We start from the raw sequence: 17832 nt of genomic DNA, 5'->3' as shown, positions 1-17832 counted from the left end.
ACAGAAGCAGCCGGGCCAGTCAGTCCAGCAGAATGGGTAGGCGACAGGCTCACCCAGAGACCCTGTTTCAGAAACCAAGGTGAGGGCCAGGAGACGGCTCAGCAGGTGAAGGCTCTGCCGTTGAGCCTGACGACCTAATATAACTCCTGGGAGCCACACGGAGAGAGGAATGACTCCTATAATATAAGCTGCCCTCTGACTTACATATGTACGTGGTTTGTGCATGCTAACACACACACACACACACACACACACACACACACACACACACACACACACACACACACACACGAGGTTTAGTTGTGAGTTGTACTTTGCACCCTGACCACAAGGGGGCAGTAAAAAGCAACAGGCAGAGATAATCACCTTGCCAAAAAACTAAGGCACAACCCCAGTGGTTCTGAACCTGTGGCTCTCAACCATTCCTGGTGGTGGTGGTGGTGGTGGTGGTGGTAAACCAACCCTTTCACAGGGGTCGCCTGAGACCATCGGGAAACAGATATTTACAGTAGGATTCCTAACAGCAGCAAAATTACAGTTAAGGAGAACCGGTGGAAATAATGTTATGGTTGGGGGTCAGCACAACATGAGGAACGGCATTAAAGGGTTGCAGCACCAGGAAGGTTGAGAACCACGGCTCTATCTAGATATGCATTATACACATGAGACCACACCCGGCGCTTGGTGCAGGCTAGGCGAGCATTCTACCACCCAGCCACAGGCAAGAGCTTACCACTGAGCCATACTCCCAAGCTCTCTACCCACCCCCAACGTGTGTGTGTGTGTGTGTGTGCATGCGCGTGTACGCGTGTGCATATAGAGACAGTAGTTCATCTGGTGGCATTCTCAGCCCCTCTCCACCTTGCTTTTCTATACAGGGTTTTTCCCTGAGACCTGGGCGTGGCAGGCTGGCCAGCCATCAGGGATCTCTCCGTCTCTGCTTCTCCAGCACTGGGATTGCCTTTGTATGTCTGTTGCCACACCCAGATTTTTATGTAGGTTTGGGGTCCTCAAGATTGTGCAGCAAGCACTTTACCCACTGTCTCCCCAGCCATGCCCAACGGACGTGTGTGTGTGTGTGTGTGTGTGTGTGTGTGTGTGTGTGTACCGGGTAGATGCCCTGGAACTGGGCTTACAGATGGTGGCGAGCTGTCTCCGGAGTGCTGGGGAACCAAATTCATTGCTTCTGACTCCTGAGCTAGCTCTCCAGCTCCATACTTTTTAAAAGACTCACTCTCACTGTGTAGCTCAGGCTAGCCTTTAACTCCTAACTAGCTAGTCCCGTCTGAGCCTGGCGGAGCACCAGCAGGGAGCACGGGAGAGGAAAGACGGTGGGTGTAGATGTATCCAGCATGTAGAACTTGCTTTTTCTCAGTCTACCTAGTTGTCTGTTGAAGTTAGGCCCTGGTCCTGCCTCCCAGCTCCGTGCTCCCCAAAATAAGACTCAGGCTCCAAATACATTTACAAATACTTTGGCCGAATGGCTAGGCCCTTCTCTGACTAGATATAACTTGAGATATCCCATTAATTTTTTAACCTTCAGTTTGCCACAAGATTGGTTACCTGAGCTCTGATACCACGTGTCTGCCTCTCACATCTTCCTGGCGAATCATCTGCCCTTTGCTCTATCCCACAATCCTAACTTCTTCCCGGATGTCCCACCTATATTTCCTGCCAAAGCCATAGGCCGTAGGCTTTTTTAATTGACAGGTGACGTACCCATACAACACATAAAATATTCTCTCTGCAGTTGATCTTCGTTCTGACCCGTTCCGAAAGAGTCCATCCCGGAGTCCTAGAAGATGCGTGTGAGCTATCAGAGGAAGGGCGGGCCAAACAGGGGGAGACGCCTTGATCTCCAGAGTTGGGGAGAGGCAGTGATGCCTGGGAGGGAGAGCTGCCTGCAATGCCCCCTCCCCTCCCTGCCCCTCCCCCACCCCACCCCTCCCCTACCAGGGATTTAGCTTCTCATGGTGCATAACATACCTGAAATTAAAATTGCCAGACTCAGTGTCAGCCGTGACCAAGAAAAAAGGAAAGACATGACTTCCATTCCTAGAATTCATGGTTAAAAACAAAGACCAAGATAGCAGCAACAATGAAACAGTGAGGAATGAGTAGCCTTTGCAGCACGGTGGGGACAGAAGTGACTCTGGGACTTCCCAGAGACAGCCTAGCTCAGTTGGTGGCTTGCAGGCCAGTGAGAGACCGGCTCCAAATAAATAAATGGTGAATGGTGCCTTCTGGGGAGTGACACCCAGGGCTGTTTCTGGCCTACACACACACACACACACACACCTGCTTGCACACACACATACACACACATACACACACACACTCACATCCCTGCTTGCACACACACATACACACACTCACACACCTGCTTGCACACACACACCTGCTTGCACACACACCTGCTTGCACACACATACACACACCTGCTTGCACACACACACATACATACACACACACATACCCCTGCTTGCACACACACATACACACACATACACACACACACACATACACACACACACACTCACACCCCTGCTTGCACACATAAAAACATACACAGAGAACAAACAGAGGTGAGTGCAGTGGCAGCTGGCTATAAGGTCAGCCATCGGGAGGCTGAGAGAGAAGGGACACAAGGCCAGTGTAAGCTCTGTAGCCAGTGTGTGCTTGGTGTGGGGAGGTGGAGAGAAACTCGGGAGGCTCTGAACGGAGAGTTCCTGGGCGGCTCCTGACACTAATTATCATGAGAGAGTCGGTTAGAAACACAAACTTGGGATAGTGAGATGGCTCAGCAGATAAGGCACTTGTCACCAAGGCTGACAACCAGAGTTTGGTCTGAGTTTGATCTACCCATCTGGTGAAAGGAGAGAACCAACTCCTACAATTGTCTTGTGACCTCCACATGTGGCAGTCACACACACACACACACACACACACACACACACACACATACACACACACACACACACACACAAATGTAATGAAAAATTTTAAGTAGGGGCCAGCCTAGCCAGCGAGGAATATATAATAATAACTTGCCTGTCTCACCCCTTTCCCCATTTTTTTCAGGACAGGCTGTCCCTGGAACTCTGTAGACCAGGCTACCCTTGAACTCAAAGATCCATTTGCCTCTCCTGGGACTAAAGGGGTGTGTCACCACGCCTGGCTTCACCCCCAGTTTTTAAAGCTAGAACCACAAGCTTGCAAACAGTTATCACAGCCTTATACAAAGACTTCTAACGATGTTTGTTTAGCCCAGCAATCAACTCCTCGACCTCAGGCCAGCACCGTTCCTGCTTCTAATCATTGTGTCCTGGGCCTGTTGTTTCTAAATATCTAACCTAATCCTCCCATCCGTATGTTGAAAAATGTCACTGGGCATGGTAGTGCAAACCTGCAATTTCAGATTGTTTTGAAGGTAGAGGCGGGAAAATCAGGAGTTTGAGGGCATAGTAGCTACACAGAAAGTTTAAGATCAGCCAGAGATACACGAGACACTGTAAAAATCAAAACAAAACAACAACAAGAACAACAAAAAAAACCAAAGGCACCGGAAGTGGCTGAAAGCAATACTTCCTGGATGTGTGGTGAGTTAGTCAGCTGCTCTGAGCCTAGGTTTTTCCAGGTATAAAGTGGGGATAGGGGTTAAAATCTGGATCATGAGATTATCTGAAGGGTCAGGGGACACAAATTGTAATGACTCGATACATATTAGCTGCTATTAAAAGGACCCTGGTGCTGGGCAGTGGTGGCACACACCTTTAATCCCAGCACTCAGGAGGCAGAGGCAGGCAGATCTGTGAGTTCAAGGCCAGCCTGGTCTACAGAGCAAGTTCCAGGACAACTAGAGTTACATCGAGAAATTGTGTTTCAGGTAAAAAAAAAAAATGCTGTAAAGGGGGCCTAGAAAGATGGTTCAGTCATTAAGAGTATTGGGTGCCCTTTCAAAGGACCTGGGTTCGATTCCCAGCACCCACATGGCACCACAAAACTGTCTGTAACTCACGTTCCATGGGATCGGACACCTACACAAATAAACATGCAGGCAGAACACCAAGGTAAATAAAAGTGAATACATCAGTCCAAGGAATAAAGGATCTTGTTGGCAAGCTGGGATGTGGCTCCATCGGTAGAGCACACACCTTGCATGCCTGAGGTCCTGGCTTCCATCTTGGGTACCACAGAAACCCGGTTATGACGGCACGCACTTGGAATCAACAATCCAGAGGTGGACACAGGAGCATGAAGAGCTCTTTTTTTGTTGTTGTTGTTGTTTTGTTTTTGTTTTTTGTTTTTTGTTTTTTGTTTTTGGTTTTTTGAGACAGGGTTTCTCTGTGTAGCCCTGGCTGTCCTGGAACTCACTCTGTAGACCAGGCTGGCTTCAAACTCAGAAATCCGCCTGCCTCTGCCTCCCAAGTGCTGGGATTAAAGGCGTGCACCACAGCCCGGCTGCATGAAGAGTTCAGAGTCACTGTTGGCTACACAGTGAGTTCAAAGCCAGCTTGGTTTACAGATCTTGTCTTAAAGCAGGGGTGGGAGGGGGTGAGGTGGGGGTGGAGTGGGTGGGCGGGAAGGATTTATGGTTATCATTCATTGGTGATATGACTTTCTTTGAGGCCTAAAACAATGCTGAGTAAGCCAGAAGTAGGGAAGGTAAATCTCCACTGGGTGTGTGGGAAGCGTGTTCTAGCATCTATCTTGAGGAAAGGATGTCTTTTTTTTTTTTTTTTTTTTGGTTTTTCAAGACAGGGTTTCTCTGTGTATCCCTGGCTGTCCTGGAACTCACTCTGTAGACCAGGCTGGCCTCGAACTCAGAAATCTGCCTGCCTCTGCCTCCCGGAGTGCTGGGATCACAGGCGTGCGCCACCACCACCCGGCCCTGAGGAAAGGATGTCTTTATGAAAGAGGCAAGGAAAAGGATAAGGGGGGGGGGGAGCAGTAGTATTAGGAGGTGTGGCCTTGTTGGAGTGGGTGTGTCACTGTGGGCGTGGCCTTTAAGACCCTCGTCCTAGCTGCCTGGAAGTGAGTATTCTGCTAGCAGCCTTCAGATGACGATGGAGAACTCTCAGCTCCTCCTACACCTTGTCTGCCTGGATGCTGCCATGCTTGATGATACTGGACTGAACCTCTGAACCCGTAACCCAGCCCCAATGGGATGTTGTCTTTATGAGAGTTGCCTTGGTCACGGTGTCTGCTCACAGCAGTAAAACCCTAACTAAGAGGGTCCTCTTGCACAGGACCCAGGTTCAGTTCCCAGCACCCACATCAGGCAGCTCACAATGACCTGCAACTCCGGTTCCAGAGAATCTGATGTTCTCTCTCTATCTCTGAAGGGCGCCTGCAGGCATGTGGTGCACATATATGCACTCAGGCACCTGGGCATACACATAGAATAAAAATGTAAAGCAGACCAGGCTGGCCTCGAACTCAGAGATCCACCTGCCTCTGCATCCCACGTGCTGGGACTAAAGGCGTGTCCCATGTCCTATGTCCAAAGTAATAACTGCGAACTACTAAGTCTACTGCTTCCATCTCTGGGGTACTGAGATTACAGGTGTGCACTACCACACCTGGTTTTACGAGGTGCTGGAGATGGAACCCAGAGTCTCACGCATGCTAGGCACCCTCTGACAGAGTCTCTCTTACAGCCGAGGCTAGCTGTGAATTTGTGATCTCCCTGCTTCAGCCTCCCTAGCTGGGTTCATACGCATGAGCACATCCTGCCGTCCCCCTGGGCGTCTCTCTGAGGAGCCCATTCCAACAATTCCACAGATGGCAGGTGTGTGGCTAGGCAGTAGAGAGGCATGCCTTGCCTTATGGGGTTATAACCTCCCTGGGGCTACATTTCTAGTCCCACCTTTCTTCACTGCACAGAGCTGGGACTGGGGTGGGGGTAGGGGTGGAGCTGGGGTTGGCTTGGAAGGGATGTGTGCAAGACCAGGTGATAGGATCAGCAGTCTGGACAGGCTGAGAACCGCGTGTTTGGAACACCCTTTCCCCTAAACACATGGGGGCCTTTGGCCTGACAGAATTCTTGACACCCCATTCATCTGCTGCCAAAACAATAAAAGGAGAACTGGGTAGGATGTTGAAAAGGACATACGGGGAGGGGGGTGTGGTGGTGGTGGTGGGGCAGGGGGAGGAGAGAGAAGTCTGAGTGCCAGGAACCGGGAGGGAAGGGAGACCGAGATGGGACCCAGTACAAACCCACCCCTGGCTGCCATCACATTTTTATTTTGACTTTTTTTTGTATTGGGAAAGTGCTCTGCACTGAGCTACAGCACTCTGCACCCTTTACATTGTAACATTTTAGATGTGGGTGTGGACTGGCTCAGGCTATGACCTGTGTTTGTGTGTAAGTCAGAAGACACTTGCTGGGGCCGGTTTTCTTCCGCTGCGTGGTTCCCAGGGAACAAATTCAGGTGGCTAGGCTTGGCAGCAAGCCCCTTGCCCCACAGCCATCTTGACAGCCTCGCATTGGGGCTCTCTCCCTCTCCCTCTCCCCCTCTCTCTCTCTCTCTCTCTCTCTCTCTCTCTCTCTCTTTTGGTTTTTAGAGACAGGGTTTCTCTGTGTAGTCGGGCTGTCTTGCTGTCTTGGAACTCATGCTGTAGACCAGGCTGGCCTTGAACTCAGAAATCCTCCCGCCTTTGCCTCCCAAGTGCTGGGATAAAAGGTGTGTGCTGTGTGTGTGTGTGTGTGTGTGTGTGTGTGCGCGCGCGCGCACTGCCCACCCAGCTTTCTTTTCTCTCTCTCTCTCTCTCTTCCTTTCTTCCTTCTTTCTTTAAAGATTTGCTTATTTTATGTATAGGAGTACACTGTAGCTGTCTTCAGACACACCAGAAGAGGGCATCAGATCCCATTATAGATGGTTGTGAGCCACCATGTGGTTGCTGGGAATTGAACTCAGGACCTCTGGAAAAGCAGTCAGTGCTCTTAATCACTGATCCAGGTCCAGCCTCCTCCTCTTTTTTTAAAATTTATTTTTTTAAATTAGTTTCTTAAAGGCTTTTCTTTTCTTTTTTGTTTTTTTTGTTTTTTTTTGTTTTTGTTTTGTTTTTTTTTTTTTGAGACAGGGTTTCTCTGTATAGCCCTGGCTGTAGACCAGGCTGGCCTCGAACTCAGAAATCTGCCTGCCTCTGCCTCCTAGAATGCTGGGATTACAGGTATGCGCCACCACCGCCCGGCTCTTAAAGGCTTTTCAAGTAGTTCATGGACCTCTAATATAAAACATGTATGTATGTGTGTATGTGTATACACTTTCCCTAGCCCTGCTAATAAACCATTCATTACCTAGCTCTTATGTTTTACGTAACATCCTTGAAACTACCAGGTAAAAATCTTTTCGAAAAGTACAAATAGCTTCCCCAACCCAAAGGCTGAGAACGTCCTTGGATCTTGTCTGAGGTCTACAGCAGAGATGGCCTCTCTGCTCTAACACATCGACCTGATGTCCCCAGCCTCATATTTGCAAGATATCCTGATTTATGACTGTCTTTGTTCTTTTTTTTTTCTTTTTTGGTATAGAATAGTTTATTCAGAATAGGGGATGGGAGTTAGTGGTAGAGAAAGGCAGAGAGAGAGAGAGAGAGAGAGAGAGAGAGAGAGAGAGAGAGAGAGAAGTGGAGTGGAGGCCGGCCATGACCACATGGAGAGGGGGGGAGGAGAGCCCAAGGGGCAGAGAGGTGAGAGCAAAGAGCACTGTTCTTAATGTAAGAACTTTATGACCCTGCTACCATATTGGGGTGTGGTCTCTGGGGGGTGATCTGGATCTGTTTCTGGCCCATGGTCGCTCTCCTTTGGGTCTCATGATAATGTATCTTATTACCTTTAAGGCTCAAGCAATGTTTGGCATTAAGAGGAGAAACCCCTTTCAGTCACAGGACTCACAGGCTTATCCAAAGGCAGATACCGTGTACCGGTCACATGCTTTTACAACTATCAGCATTCGCTGCTGGTTTTCTTTTAAATGCATGTGTGCTGTATGAATGTGTGTGCACCTGTGTGTGCCCTGTGTGTGTAGGTGCAGTCTCCCTATTCATGTGTGTGTGGAGACAGCAGAAATGAGCATCAGTGTCTTCCTCTATGTTTTGGCTAGGCTGGCTGGCCATTGAGCCCTGGGATTCAGCACTGGGGTTACAGGGTTTTACATAGATGCAGGGGATCCAAACTCAGATTCCTTCTTACTCGTTTCTTTTCTTTCTTTTTTTGTCCTTTTTCTTTTTTTTTTCTTTTTTTTCTTTTTTCTTTTTTTTTTTCTTTTTTTTGAGACGGGGTTTCTCTGTGTAGCCCTGGCTGTCCTGGAACTCACTCTGTAGACCAGGCTGGCCTCCAACTCAGAGATCTGCCTGCCTCTGCCTCCCATGTGCTGAAATAAAGGTGTGAGCTGCCACCACCTGGCTCTGAAATCAGATTCTAATGCGTGTGCAGCGAGCACTTTTCCGTGAGGCGTCTCCAGCCTTCCTGCCACCTCGTGGGTGCCAGCCTCTGGATTACATTTCTGCTTCTTCTGGGGAGCTGTCTTGGAGCCCACTGTCGATGATCTCCGTGGAAGACTGTCGAGGAACCCTTTAACATGGACTCTACGGATGGTTTCACAGCCCCAAGAGACCCAGCCTCCAGCGAGAGCATTCAACTTCTGACCATCGAGATCCTCGATGAAGAGAGACAGAAGCTCTGCTCTGTTTTATTTTGGTTGGTGTTGAAGAACCACAGAATCAAGCAATGTTGTACCTGAACGCTCTTTTCCTTCTAAGAGAAAAAAAATGTGAAGATAAAAAAAAAATCATACTTTTGCTGGGTGTGGTGGTGCATGCCTTTAATTCCAGCATTCAGGAGACAGAAGAAGATGGATTTCTGGGACCTCGAGGTCATCTGGTCTACAAAGTGAGTTCCACAACTGCCAGAAATGCATAGTGAGACCCTGTCTCAAACAATCGAAGAAGAAATTAATTCAGAAAGGTTTATGCTCTGCTACCTTCCCTCTCTCTTTAGCCCCTTTTAGCTCAGGCTGGCCTTAAATTCCTTATGTAGCTGAGGATGACTTTAAATTCCAGATCCTCCTATGCTGCCTCCAAATACTGGGATTCTAGACTTGCACCACGACACTTTGCCAAACTTTTATCATTTCTGAAAAGTGTAAAATAAACCACATATTGTCTACCCCTTGCAGGTTGGCAAAGGGTCTGTATCATCTACTCCAGCTGCTATACTGCATCGATAATTTGTTCTCCATTATTGCTGTGTACTATTTTATGGTATTTGTGTAACACATTTTAACCCTTTATCTGTTGAAGGGCATTTCTAGTTTGGGGCTATGAATGAAGGTGAACACATGTATAGTATACAAACTTCCAAGGATGTGGAATCTGAGGTCACATTTTGGGGGTTTAGTTAACCGGGTCTCTGATAGCTCAGTGTGCTCACCAAGACCGGCCCCAAATAACTCCAGATTGATTCTTTTCTGCTTCTAACTCCTAAAATGTCATTGCTTTTAAAAATGTCGTGTGTCTGTGTGTTGTGTGTAGGCGGTGGCGGTGTGGTGGAGTGAAAGACTAGGATGTGGATTTTACTTAGGCTAAGTGTGGATCAGAGGACAACTTGTGGGAGTCAGTTCTCTCCTTCCACCATGTGTGACCCTGGAATTGAGCTCAGATTGTCAGGCTTGGTGGCAATCGCCTTTAACCTCCGAGCCAACTTGCTGACCCCCAGGATATGGATTTAAAGTTAAGGCAATATTGCGTCAATTCCTATAGTACTTCCTTACTCAAATATCAGAATCCAGGGATTTTGCTTCCATGTACAGGGAAGCTTTGATCGACGTTCAATCGTGACCAAAACCTTCAGTTACGGGGGATGGGGCTCCGCTCGGGACCGCTAGGTGAGAGAGCAGTGAGGATTTTGTTACAGTGGAAGAGGACTAACACTTTAATCCCAGAACAAATGAGCAGGGGAACCTGACAGGCAAGGACGCCACATCCGCGTTCCCTGAAGGAAAAGTAGTCTTGATAGGAATCCGTAGAGCATCTAGGGCACCGTCGCTCTCACGCCCCGCCTTATGGGCGAAGTTAGCGTGAGAGGGCGGAAGTGCGACCGGAAGCTGGAGGGCGGAGGGTGGGAATGACGTCCAGGAGCGCCAATGGAGGGGCGCGGCGGGCTTGTTGTCTTACACCGGGTAAGGGCTAACGGTTTCCGGTAGTGGCAGCCCCCAAGAGTGGGAGAAAAGGGGCGACGGCGCGTCCCGGAACCCCGACCCTCTAGAACAAGATGATGGGCTTCGGCACGGCCGCGTTAGAGTCCAGTGAAAGCGAAGAGACCCTGGAGGCCCCGGGGACACCCCCGGAGCCGCGAGCCCCGGAACCCCGAGCCCCAGAGCCCGAGCCGGGCTTGGACTTGAGCCTGAGCCCGAGCCCGCTGCCCGAGAGTCCGAAGCAGCGGAAGGGCAGCCCGGGTCGGCGGAAGGGGCGGCGGGGCGGCAGCCGGAGGGGGCGGCAGGTGAGCGGCGTGAAGGCCCGGCCCCCCACCCGCCGTGCGCCCCGGAATCTGCCGCTCACCGTTCCGCTCTCTACTCCCAGGTTCGTTTCCAGCTGGCGCCGCCCTCCCCGGTCCGGTCGGAGCCGCTGCGGGCGGCGGGGGCACCGGGCGAGGAGCATGAGCTGGAGGCGCCGGCCCTGCAGAGCAGCCTGGCTTTGAGTCTGGAGCTGCAGAACGCGCGCGCCGCTGCCGCCAGCGGCCAGTTTGATGCCGCGAAGGCGGTGGAGGAGCAGCTGAGAAAGTCGTTCCAGACCCGCTGTGCCCTGGAGGAGACCGTGGCGGAGGGTGAGGGGTGCAGGCGGCCGGCGCGGCCCGGCGCGGCGGTCTGGGTGAAGGGCGCTCCTCACCCCTGCTTTCCCTGCGCCCGCAGGGTTGAACGTGCCGCGCTCTAAGCGGCTCTACCGGGACCTGGTGAGTCTGCAGGTGCCCGAGGAGCAGGTTCTGAACGCCGCGCTAAGGGAGAAGCTGGCGATGCTGCCACCGCAGCCCCGAGCCCCGCCCCCGAAGGTGAAGGAGGGATCGGGGACCTGGACGTCCCTCTCATCCCTGGGCTCTCTTCCTCCACCCGGGTGTGTAACCTGCTTCATCTTTTCATAGGAGGTGCTCCGGCCAGGGCCAGACGTGACGATGCTGTGCAACCCAGATTCTCTGTGGTACGAATCTCCGCACTTGACAGTGGATGGGCTGCCCCCACTAAAGCTTCAAGCCCGGCCCCGCCCTGCAGAAGACACCTTTCTCATGCATCGGATGCTGAGGCGCTGGGAAGCGTAGCCCTCAAAACCCCGGAATTGCTAGTCTGTATTTTTTGCTAGAATTGTCTTTTCATAGAATAAAATGTTTTTCCCCCTACATTACTTAACTGTTCTTGGGAGCTTAGATAGGACTAAACTGCTTCAGGGTCTTAAGTCCTAGTTGGAGGCACCCCCTTTCCAACCCCCTATTGCAAAAAACACTGTCCCAAGGGTGGGGTCAGACCTTCCTCTCCATTTAAGTCACCTTTAGTTATAATTAGAACTTGAGCCTTAGCCTGACACGGAGGCTCCAAGCATGTCCCAGCACCTGGGAGGCTGAGGCAGGATTCTTTAAGGACAGTAGTCAGAGCTACACAAATTATTCTGATACGGTTTCAGGCAGGGTAGGTTCAGCTCAGTGGTAGTATCTGGGGGAGCATATACAAAGCTCTGGGTTCAATCCCCAGAGTGTGCGAGTGTATAAACAGGAGTCAAAGCACTTTAAATTTCACTTTGGTTGGGTGTGATGAACACTTGAGGCAGAGACAGGATCAGACATCCCTGGCCAACGTAAGTCAGTTGATAACTGTCTCAAAACAGCACTGCACACACACACACACACACACACACACACTGCCCTATTTGTACAAACTATAGTTGTCTGCATAGTTCTGGTTGTCTTGGAACTCATGTAGGCCAAGCTGGTCTTAAACTCAAGAGACTTGCCTGTCTCTGCTTCCCAAGTGCACCTGCCTATCCAAATACTTCTGAGCAAAAAGTACCCAAATGTGGGTTTTAACTTCCAGTGATTGCTTCAAAGGACATGTTGCTGGTTTCCTTTTATCTGAATGCTGCCCATCTTGTCTGGGATCAACAGGAGAGTGCTCAGTGTTTGTTCAAGGTTCCAGCTGCTCTTGACAAACTAATCAAGACCTTCACTCTGCAAACTACCCAGGCTCTCATTCCACCTAGGGCCCTGCAGTAGGTTTGTTGCTCTGGGCTATTAACCATTTCTGATTCCTTTTTACCTCCACTGCTAAGCCCTCAAAAGTTAGCCTGCCTCAGACTTTCATTCACAGACACTTATCTGGGGTTCCTTTTGAGGAAGGTAATTTGAACCACTACCATCTTAAGCATTGTGTAAGGGTACTTACTGTACTGTCTAGTTTCTACCAGCCTTGATGCAAGCTAGTCATCAGAGAGGAGGGAGCCTCAACTGAGAAAAAGCCTCTAAGATGAGGCAGTAGGCAAGCCTACAGAACATTTTCTTAATTAGTGGTTGATGAGAGGGCCCTGCTCACTGTGGGTGGGGCCACCCCTGGGTTGTGGTTCTGGGGTCTACAAGAAAGGCTGAGCAAGCCACAAGGATACATCCAGTAAGCACCCCTAGATGGCGTTGACATCTGTCTTCTGGTCCTTGCCTCCCCGAGACAGGGGAGCATAAGCTGAATACACCTCTTCCCTAACTTTCTGGTCACAGTGTCTCAGCAAAAGTAACCCTAAGACAGGTACTAATAGTTTTCCAAACTCACCTAACTAACCTCCCAAATAACCCCTTCCTCCTTGAGGCCCTGAATCATTATGCAGTCAATCCAGGCTGGCCTCACTCACACCTTGAGATCCTGCCTGTCTCTGCCTCCCAAAAGTGTTGGGATAAAAGGCCTATGTACTACCACACCCAGTAAAAACCACCCTCAAGAGACTAGGATGTGCAAAGGGAGCATGCGATCCTGGGAGGTACTTACTACCTCTAGAAAGTGCTGGACACAGGGACAGGGCCACTGCCCTAGTTATCAAGTTTATTGTGCTGTTCTCACATTCCAAACCCAGCTCCCTCCCACCGGGGGACAGCAGAAGGACTTTCACAGTACCTGTGTGTCTCCTTACCAAACTTTCCCTAACACCCTTAGTCCATCCATGGTCCATTTTAAGTGCAGCTAGGAACAAAGGCTGAGGAGAAGCGGGACATCTTCCGAGAACAGGAGGAAGGGCCTAGAGAATCTGACATTCCCCCTCCCCACGTCCTAGGAGGACAGAGTCAGCAAACAGTCCATGCCATCAGCCCAGCGGGCTGGGAGAGGAAGCTGATGTAATCCCAGCACAGCTGGGCTTGCTCAAGTGCCAGAGGTGTCAGGGAGGAGACGTGGGGTAGCAACTTAGGGAAAGCTCTCTTTACAGATCCAAGAAAAGTAGAAACGTTTTGGAATTAGACAGGAAAGACCTTGGGATAATTTCCTTTCCCCCCAGGACCTCAGGAGCAGCAAGGGCAGCCTCTTCACAATCTCTATCTCAGAAGGCCACTTAGTGGCTGGGGGACCGAGCCTTGTGGAACAAGTACACCGGACGCTGGAAGCCTGCAGGGAAGACAGAGGCAGGAGGGTAGGACCCTGAACTTCTCCACAGGGCCAGTACCCTTGCATCCAGGACTAGCCCCTCCCAGCCATTCTTACCTCTGGAGGTGTTACTCGGTGTGGCCACAAGCTCATAGCTGGAGAAACCCACCTCTGGGGATGTCAGGTAGGAACTGAACTGTTCTGGCTTCAGCTGGATTCGAAAGTAGTTCTTATAGATTGTTTCCTGGTGAAAAAGAGAAGGGGTTATTTCTACTTACCACCCTTTTTCTTGGCCAATTACGACATCCTTTTTCCTTGCTCAGAAAGTCTGAGCTGGAGGATAAAGAGTTCAAGATGAGCCTGGACTAGACTACAGAGCCAGTTCAGGCCAGCAGCGTTGCCATTTGGTGTAGTGTAGCCCTTAGAAGGCAGAGGTAGGCAGGTCTCGTTGAGTTTAAGGCCAGCCTGGTCCAGAATAAGTTTCAGGACAGCCAAGGCTGAACACAAAAATAGTCTTGGGAAAACAGGGCTGGGGCTGTAGCTCACTGGTACAGACACCATCCTATCATGTGTGAGGTAAGGGGCTCAATCCCCAGTAAAAATAAAAGGATGATGATTCCCTCTCTCCAGTAACCCAACTCACTGTGAGAGACTTTCTCTTGCAGTAGGAGGACCATGGCTGGGGCTCCAGGACCAGGATGCCCCCCGGGCGCAGATGTCGGTAGATCCGGCGGAACATCCGCTTCAGCCCCTCGTCACCCCAGTTGAGGTGCACCCACTTGGTGAGGCTGAAGCAGAGCACCACATCATACTCCGGCCTTTGGGCGTCCACCAGCTCATCTCGGTCCAGGACATAGTTACCCTGTGGGCCACAAGAGGAGAGAGGTCACCCCTGGCCCCACAACCACCTGCAGCCCGAGAAAGCCTTCCACACAAGCTCACTCCAGCCCTTGGTGGCCTTCTGAGGCTCTTCCTGGAGTGTTCTCAAGACCCCAGCCTGGGCTGATTTTTACTCTTGCCCAGGAGACCTCACATACAAAGCCCACAGTTCTAAGACACTTTTTCCATAAGTCCTGTTTCAGGCTTGTTCTTTCTCTAACAAAATAACCTTAGGAAACCTTTTTAAAAAGAAGGTAAACTCATCACCACTCCTGGGAAGACATTTTCCCAGGCTAAGCCACTGGCAATAACTACCTGATGGAGGAAGCGAGCACGGACAGGGGCATATGCCACCAGGCTGGGCACTCTCCTCCATGGAGATTCAGTTTCAACTGCACCCCCCATCCCCCCACTATTCAGTCAGTATGGGAAAGGCAGGCCTATGGGTTCCTGACCAGTAATTTCAAGTCTGTGCTGTATCTAGGGAAACAAAAAGCAGTTGAGGCAAACAAAGTACCTATCAAAGGCCCCAAACTACATACTGGAGTGTTCCCCTCCCCCAAAGACACCCAACTTGAGGCTCCCTCAGGAGATTTGAGGCCAAGGTTCCATCTGGACTGAACAGTAGAGGTTACCCTCAAGGGAAGGTGGATTGTCTGGATTTAGTCCCAGTTGGAAGCAGGACAAGTCAGCCCCTATGCTGGGGAGGAGATCCTTGTTTGCAGTCATGAGAAAGGACCAGATGCTAGAGCCTGAGGTAGAGATCCCACTTTCCACGTTATGTGAGCAGAGAGACAACACCCAGTAGATTCTCTGGCCAATCCACACTGTTCTCTCCAGGAGATGGTTCTTGTATGGAGGAACAGATGCATGGATAGACCTCTGGGTCATGACCATCCCCCCCCCACTCATTCCTAGTTAATCTCATCTTCACATTTGGACCCTATTCCAAGAGCCTTTGGACTCTTACCGTGACGAAGACGACATTGTTGGGGAAGACAGATGTGTCTGCTCCATCCAAGGGCACTTGGGGTGCAGCGATGGGACCCCGGCTGGCTGTCAGTGAGGCTGGAAAGCAGCTCCTTTTTCGGACAGTGGTAGTCCCTTCCTCCCCCTCAGTACCTGGGTCCCCCTCAGAAGGCTGAGCTTGGAGACGAAGCTCCTCGGACAGGTAGTGTCGGATATTTTGGCGGGCAGAGTGGATGAGCCGTGGATCTATGTCCAGCCCCACCATGCGGGCCGGGCCCCACTTACAGGCAATACTTAGGGTCAGATGGCCAACGTTGCAGCCCAGATCTAGGACGTCCCGGCCTTGAAACCACTCGGGCTTCAACACCCTCAGGCGTACGTCCTCACAGGAAGGATTGCGATAGCCATAGTACTTGCAGTAATTCCCATACTGGAACTTCAGCTGCTGCTTTTTGAAGCCAGTTGCAGGTAGTGGGTGGTGGTGACGGCCTGCCCCACTCCCTCTGCCCTTTTCCTTGGAACCCTGGCTTCCACCCCTAGCCCCTGCCTCTGACTTGCTGGAAGTCCTGCGACGTTTGCGGTGTCGGGAGGAGGAGGAAGTGGAGGGTGCAGAGGTAACTGAGGCAGCTGGAGGGGCAGAAAGGGAGCCTGAGGAACCTTGCAGGGCAGAAGGAAGGGGAGACACAACTTCATCCCTGCAGTTGATGGCTGTGTTGAGTTCATAAGGTTGCGGGGCATCACGGTTTTGGCCTCTCTGCTGCTGCTGCGTAGCACCCTCGCCAAGGAGCGAGGGCGTGAGAGGGTCAGTGGGCAGCACGGTGGCGTTGCTATCATTCCCTCCAGACGCCTGCTGCTGCTGGTGGTGCGGTCCCCGGTGTCTGTGGCGCTTGCGACCAATCTTGAGTGGTGAGGCAAGCACTACATGGGCTTCATCAGTGCAAGTGTTGAGACTGAGCGGGTCAGTGATATCTTTGGGGATGAGGATCTCCACAGGGTCTCGCCCCTTGGCCGGAAGTGGGGACGACTTTGGGGTCTCCGCATTGAGTGCGCGACTCACTTCCTCATCCAGGAGGCTATTCAGGTTCAGCGGATCAAATATATTACCCCCCAGAAGGAAATTGGACGGTAACACAGAGTCGCAGTCCGAATTCACTCGCCGGCGCCTCTTGAAGGCAGGATGTTTGAAGCTTCCACCGCTCCCTCCCCCCACATTACAGCTATTTCTTCTTTTGCCCCCACCACCCCCAGGGGGTCGGTGGGGCTGATAGCCATTGCGAGGTCGCGGAGGGGCTGGGGGACCCAGGTCCGTCCCGCCCCCTCCCCGGCGCTCCTCCCCCACGTCCGCAGGAGCGGCGGCTCGCCCGTGGAGCTCCCCATGCGCCTGTGCCTGGGGGCCGCCCCCTCCGCTGGCTGCGGCCCCGGCCGAGTGCGCGCGTGGGCCCGGCCCGCGTTCCGTCCCATCGCGGAGCTCCCCGGAGGCAGCCTCTTGGTGCGATCGCACCTCGGGGCCGCCCCCTCCGCCCGACTCATCTTTGAGCGGCGGCGGCGGGGCTGGCACTAGGAAGGGCTCCTTCTCCGCCGCCATCTCGATCATCTCCTCTCCCTGTTTAATTTCCCCTTCCCAAGCGAGGGTACTGAGACGGGATCAAGGGGAAGCCCCCTGTGACCCTTCCTAAGACCACCTCACTCCCTCCTTCCCCGAGTGCGCGCGCAGCTCTGCCTCGCGCCCAAGCGCCTCCACCTCCCTCCCGCGACACACCAAGCGCGCTCCACTCGCCCGCGAGACCAAAACAAGATGCCCGCGAGACCCGGACAAGCCGAGGAACCAACTGCGCGTGCGCTGACACCCTCTCCGCCGCCGCCACTACCACTCTGCCGCGAGCGCGCACGACGGGCGCGCGTTCCGCTCGCCCAGGACCCACGCATGCGCGCTCCGCCACCACCCAGGCTGCGCGCGCATCGGGAGTGCGAACCAACTTAACGGCTCCGAGAGTTTAAATACAGCCCCCCCCCCTAATAGCCTCACCCTCCCCCAGCCCGAGACGCCCACCGCCCCACACGGACACCCGACTTCCCTTCGCTGCTAAGTCCAAGCCCTACTGATATCCTTTGTCTCTGCCGTGCGATCCCACCCACCGTAGGCAGGGAACAGGAGCTGGTGTGAAAAGGTCTCCTTGACACCCGACCCTTGTTCCTGAGGAATGAGGCTCCGCGGTCTCCGCCCGGCTCTAAACCCAACAACCTCCCTGCCCCGCCTCCTTCCTCCCCCCCATCCCCGCCCCTCCTGGAGAGCGCCTGCGCACAGTCCCTTTGGGCTTGCGCGGGTTGAAGGGGCAACACGTGCTGGAGATGATGTTCCGCCCCCTCCGCCCTAGGG

General features: G+C 52.2%; 2 protein-coding genes across 2 annotated transcripts; one reads left to right on the top strand and one right to left on the bottom strand.

The window, feature by feature from the left end:
- Positions 1-10154: 10154 nt before the first annotated feature.
- Positions 10155-11392, top strand: Ppp1r35 (protein phosphatase 1 regulatory subunit 35). Its single transcript, XM_052167817.1, has 4 exons — positions 10155-10504; positions 10585-10828; positions 10914-11050; positions 11141-11392. Exons 1-4 carry the CDS (start codon positions 10277-10279, stop codon positions 11312-11314), a joined length of 783 nt encoding a protein of 260 aa, XP_052023777.1. The 5' UTR covers positions 10155-10276; the 3' UTR covers positions 11315-11392.
- Positions 11393-13053: 1661 nt separating this feature from the next.
- Positions 13054-17471, bottom strand: Mepce (methylphosphate capping enzyme). Its single transcript, XM_052168226.1, has 4 exons — positions 15457-17471; positions 14251-14469; positions 13725-13851; positions 13054-13628 (listed from the first exon to the last, which is right to left on the bottom strand). Exons 1-4 carry the CDS (start codon positions 17047-17049, stop codon positions 13576-13578), a joined length of 1992 nt encoding a protein of 663 aa, XP_052024186.1. The 5' UTR covers positions 17050-17471; the 3' UTR covers positions 13054-13575.
- Between the last annotated feature and the right edge of the window lie 361 nt (positions 17472-17832).

Source organism: Apodemus sylvaticus, chromosome 22 (assembly GCF_947179515.1).
Source record: "Apodemus sylvaticus chromosome 22, mApoSyl1.1, whole genome shotgun sequence".
Classification (NCBI taxonomy): Eukaryota; Metazoa; Chordata; class Mammalia; order Rodentia; family Muridae; genus Apodemus; species Apodemus sylvaticus.
The sequence above is the reverse complement of the archived record's forward strand: the minus strand, read 5'-3'. Positions and strand labels throughout refer to the sequence as shown.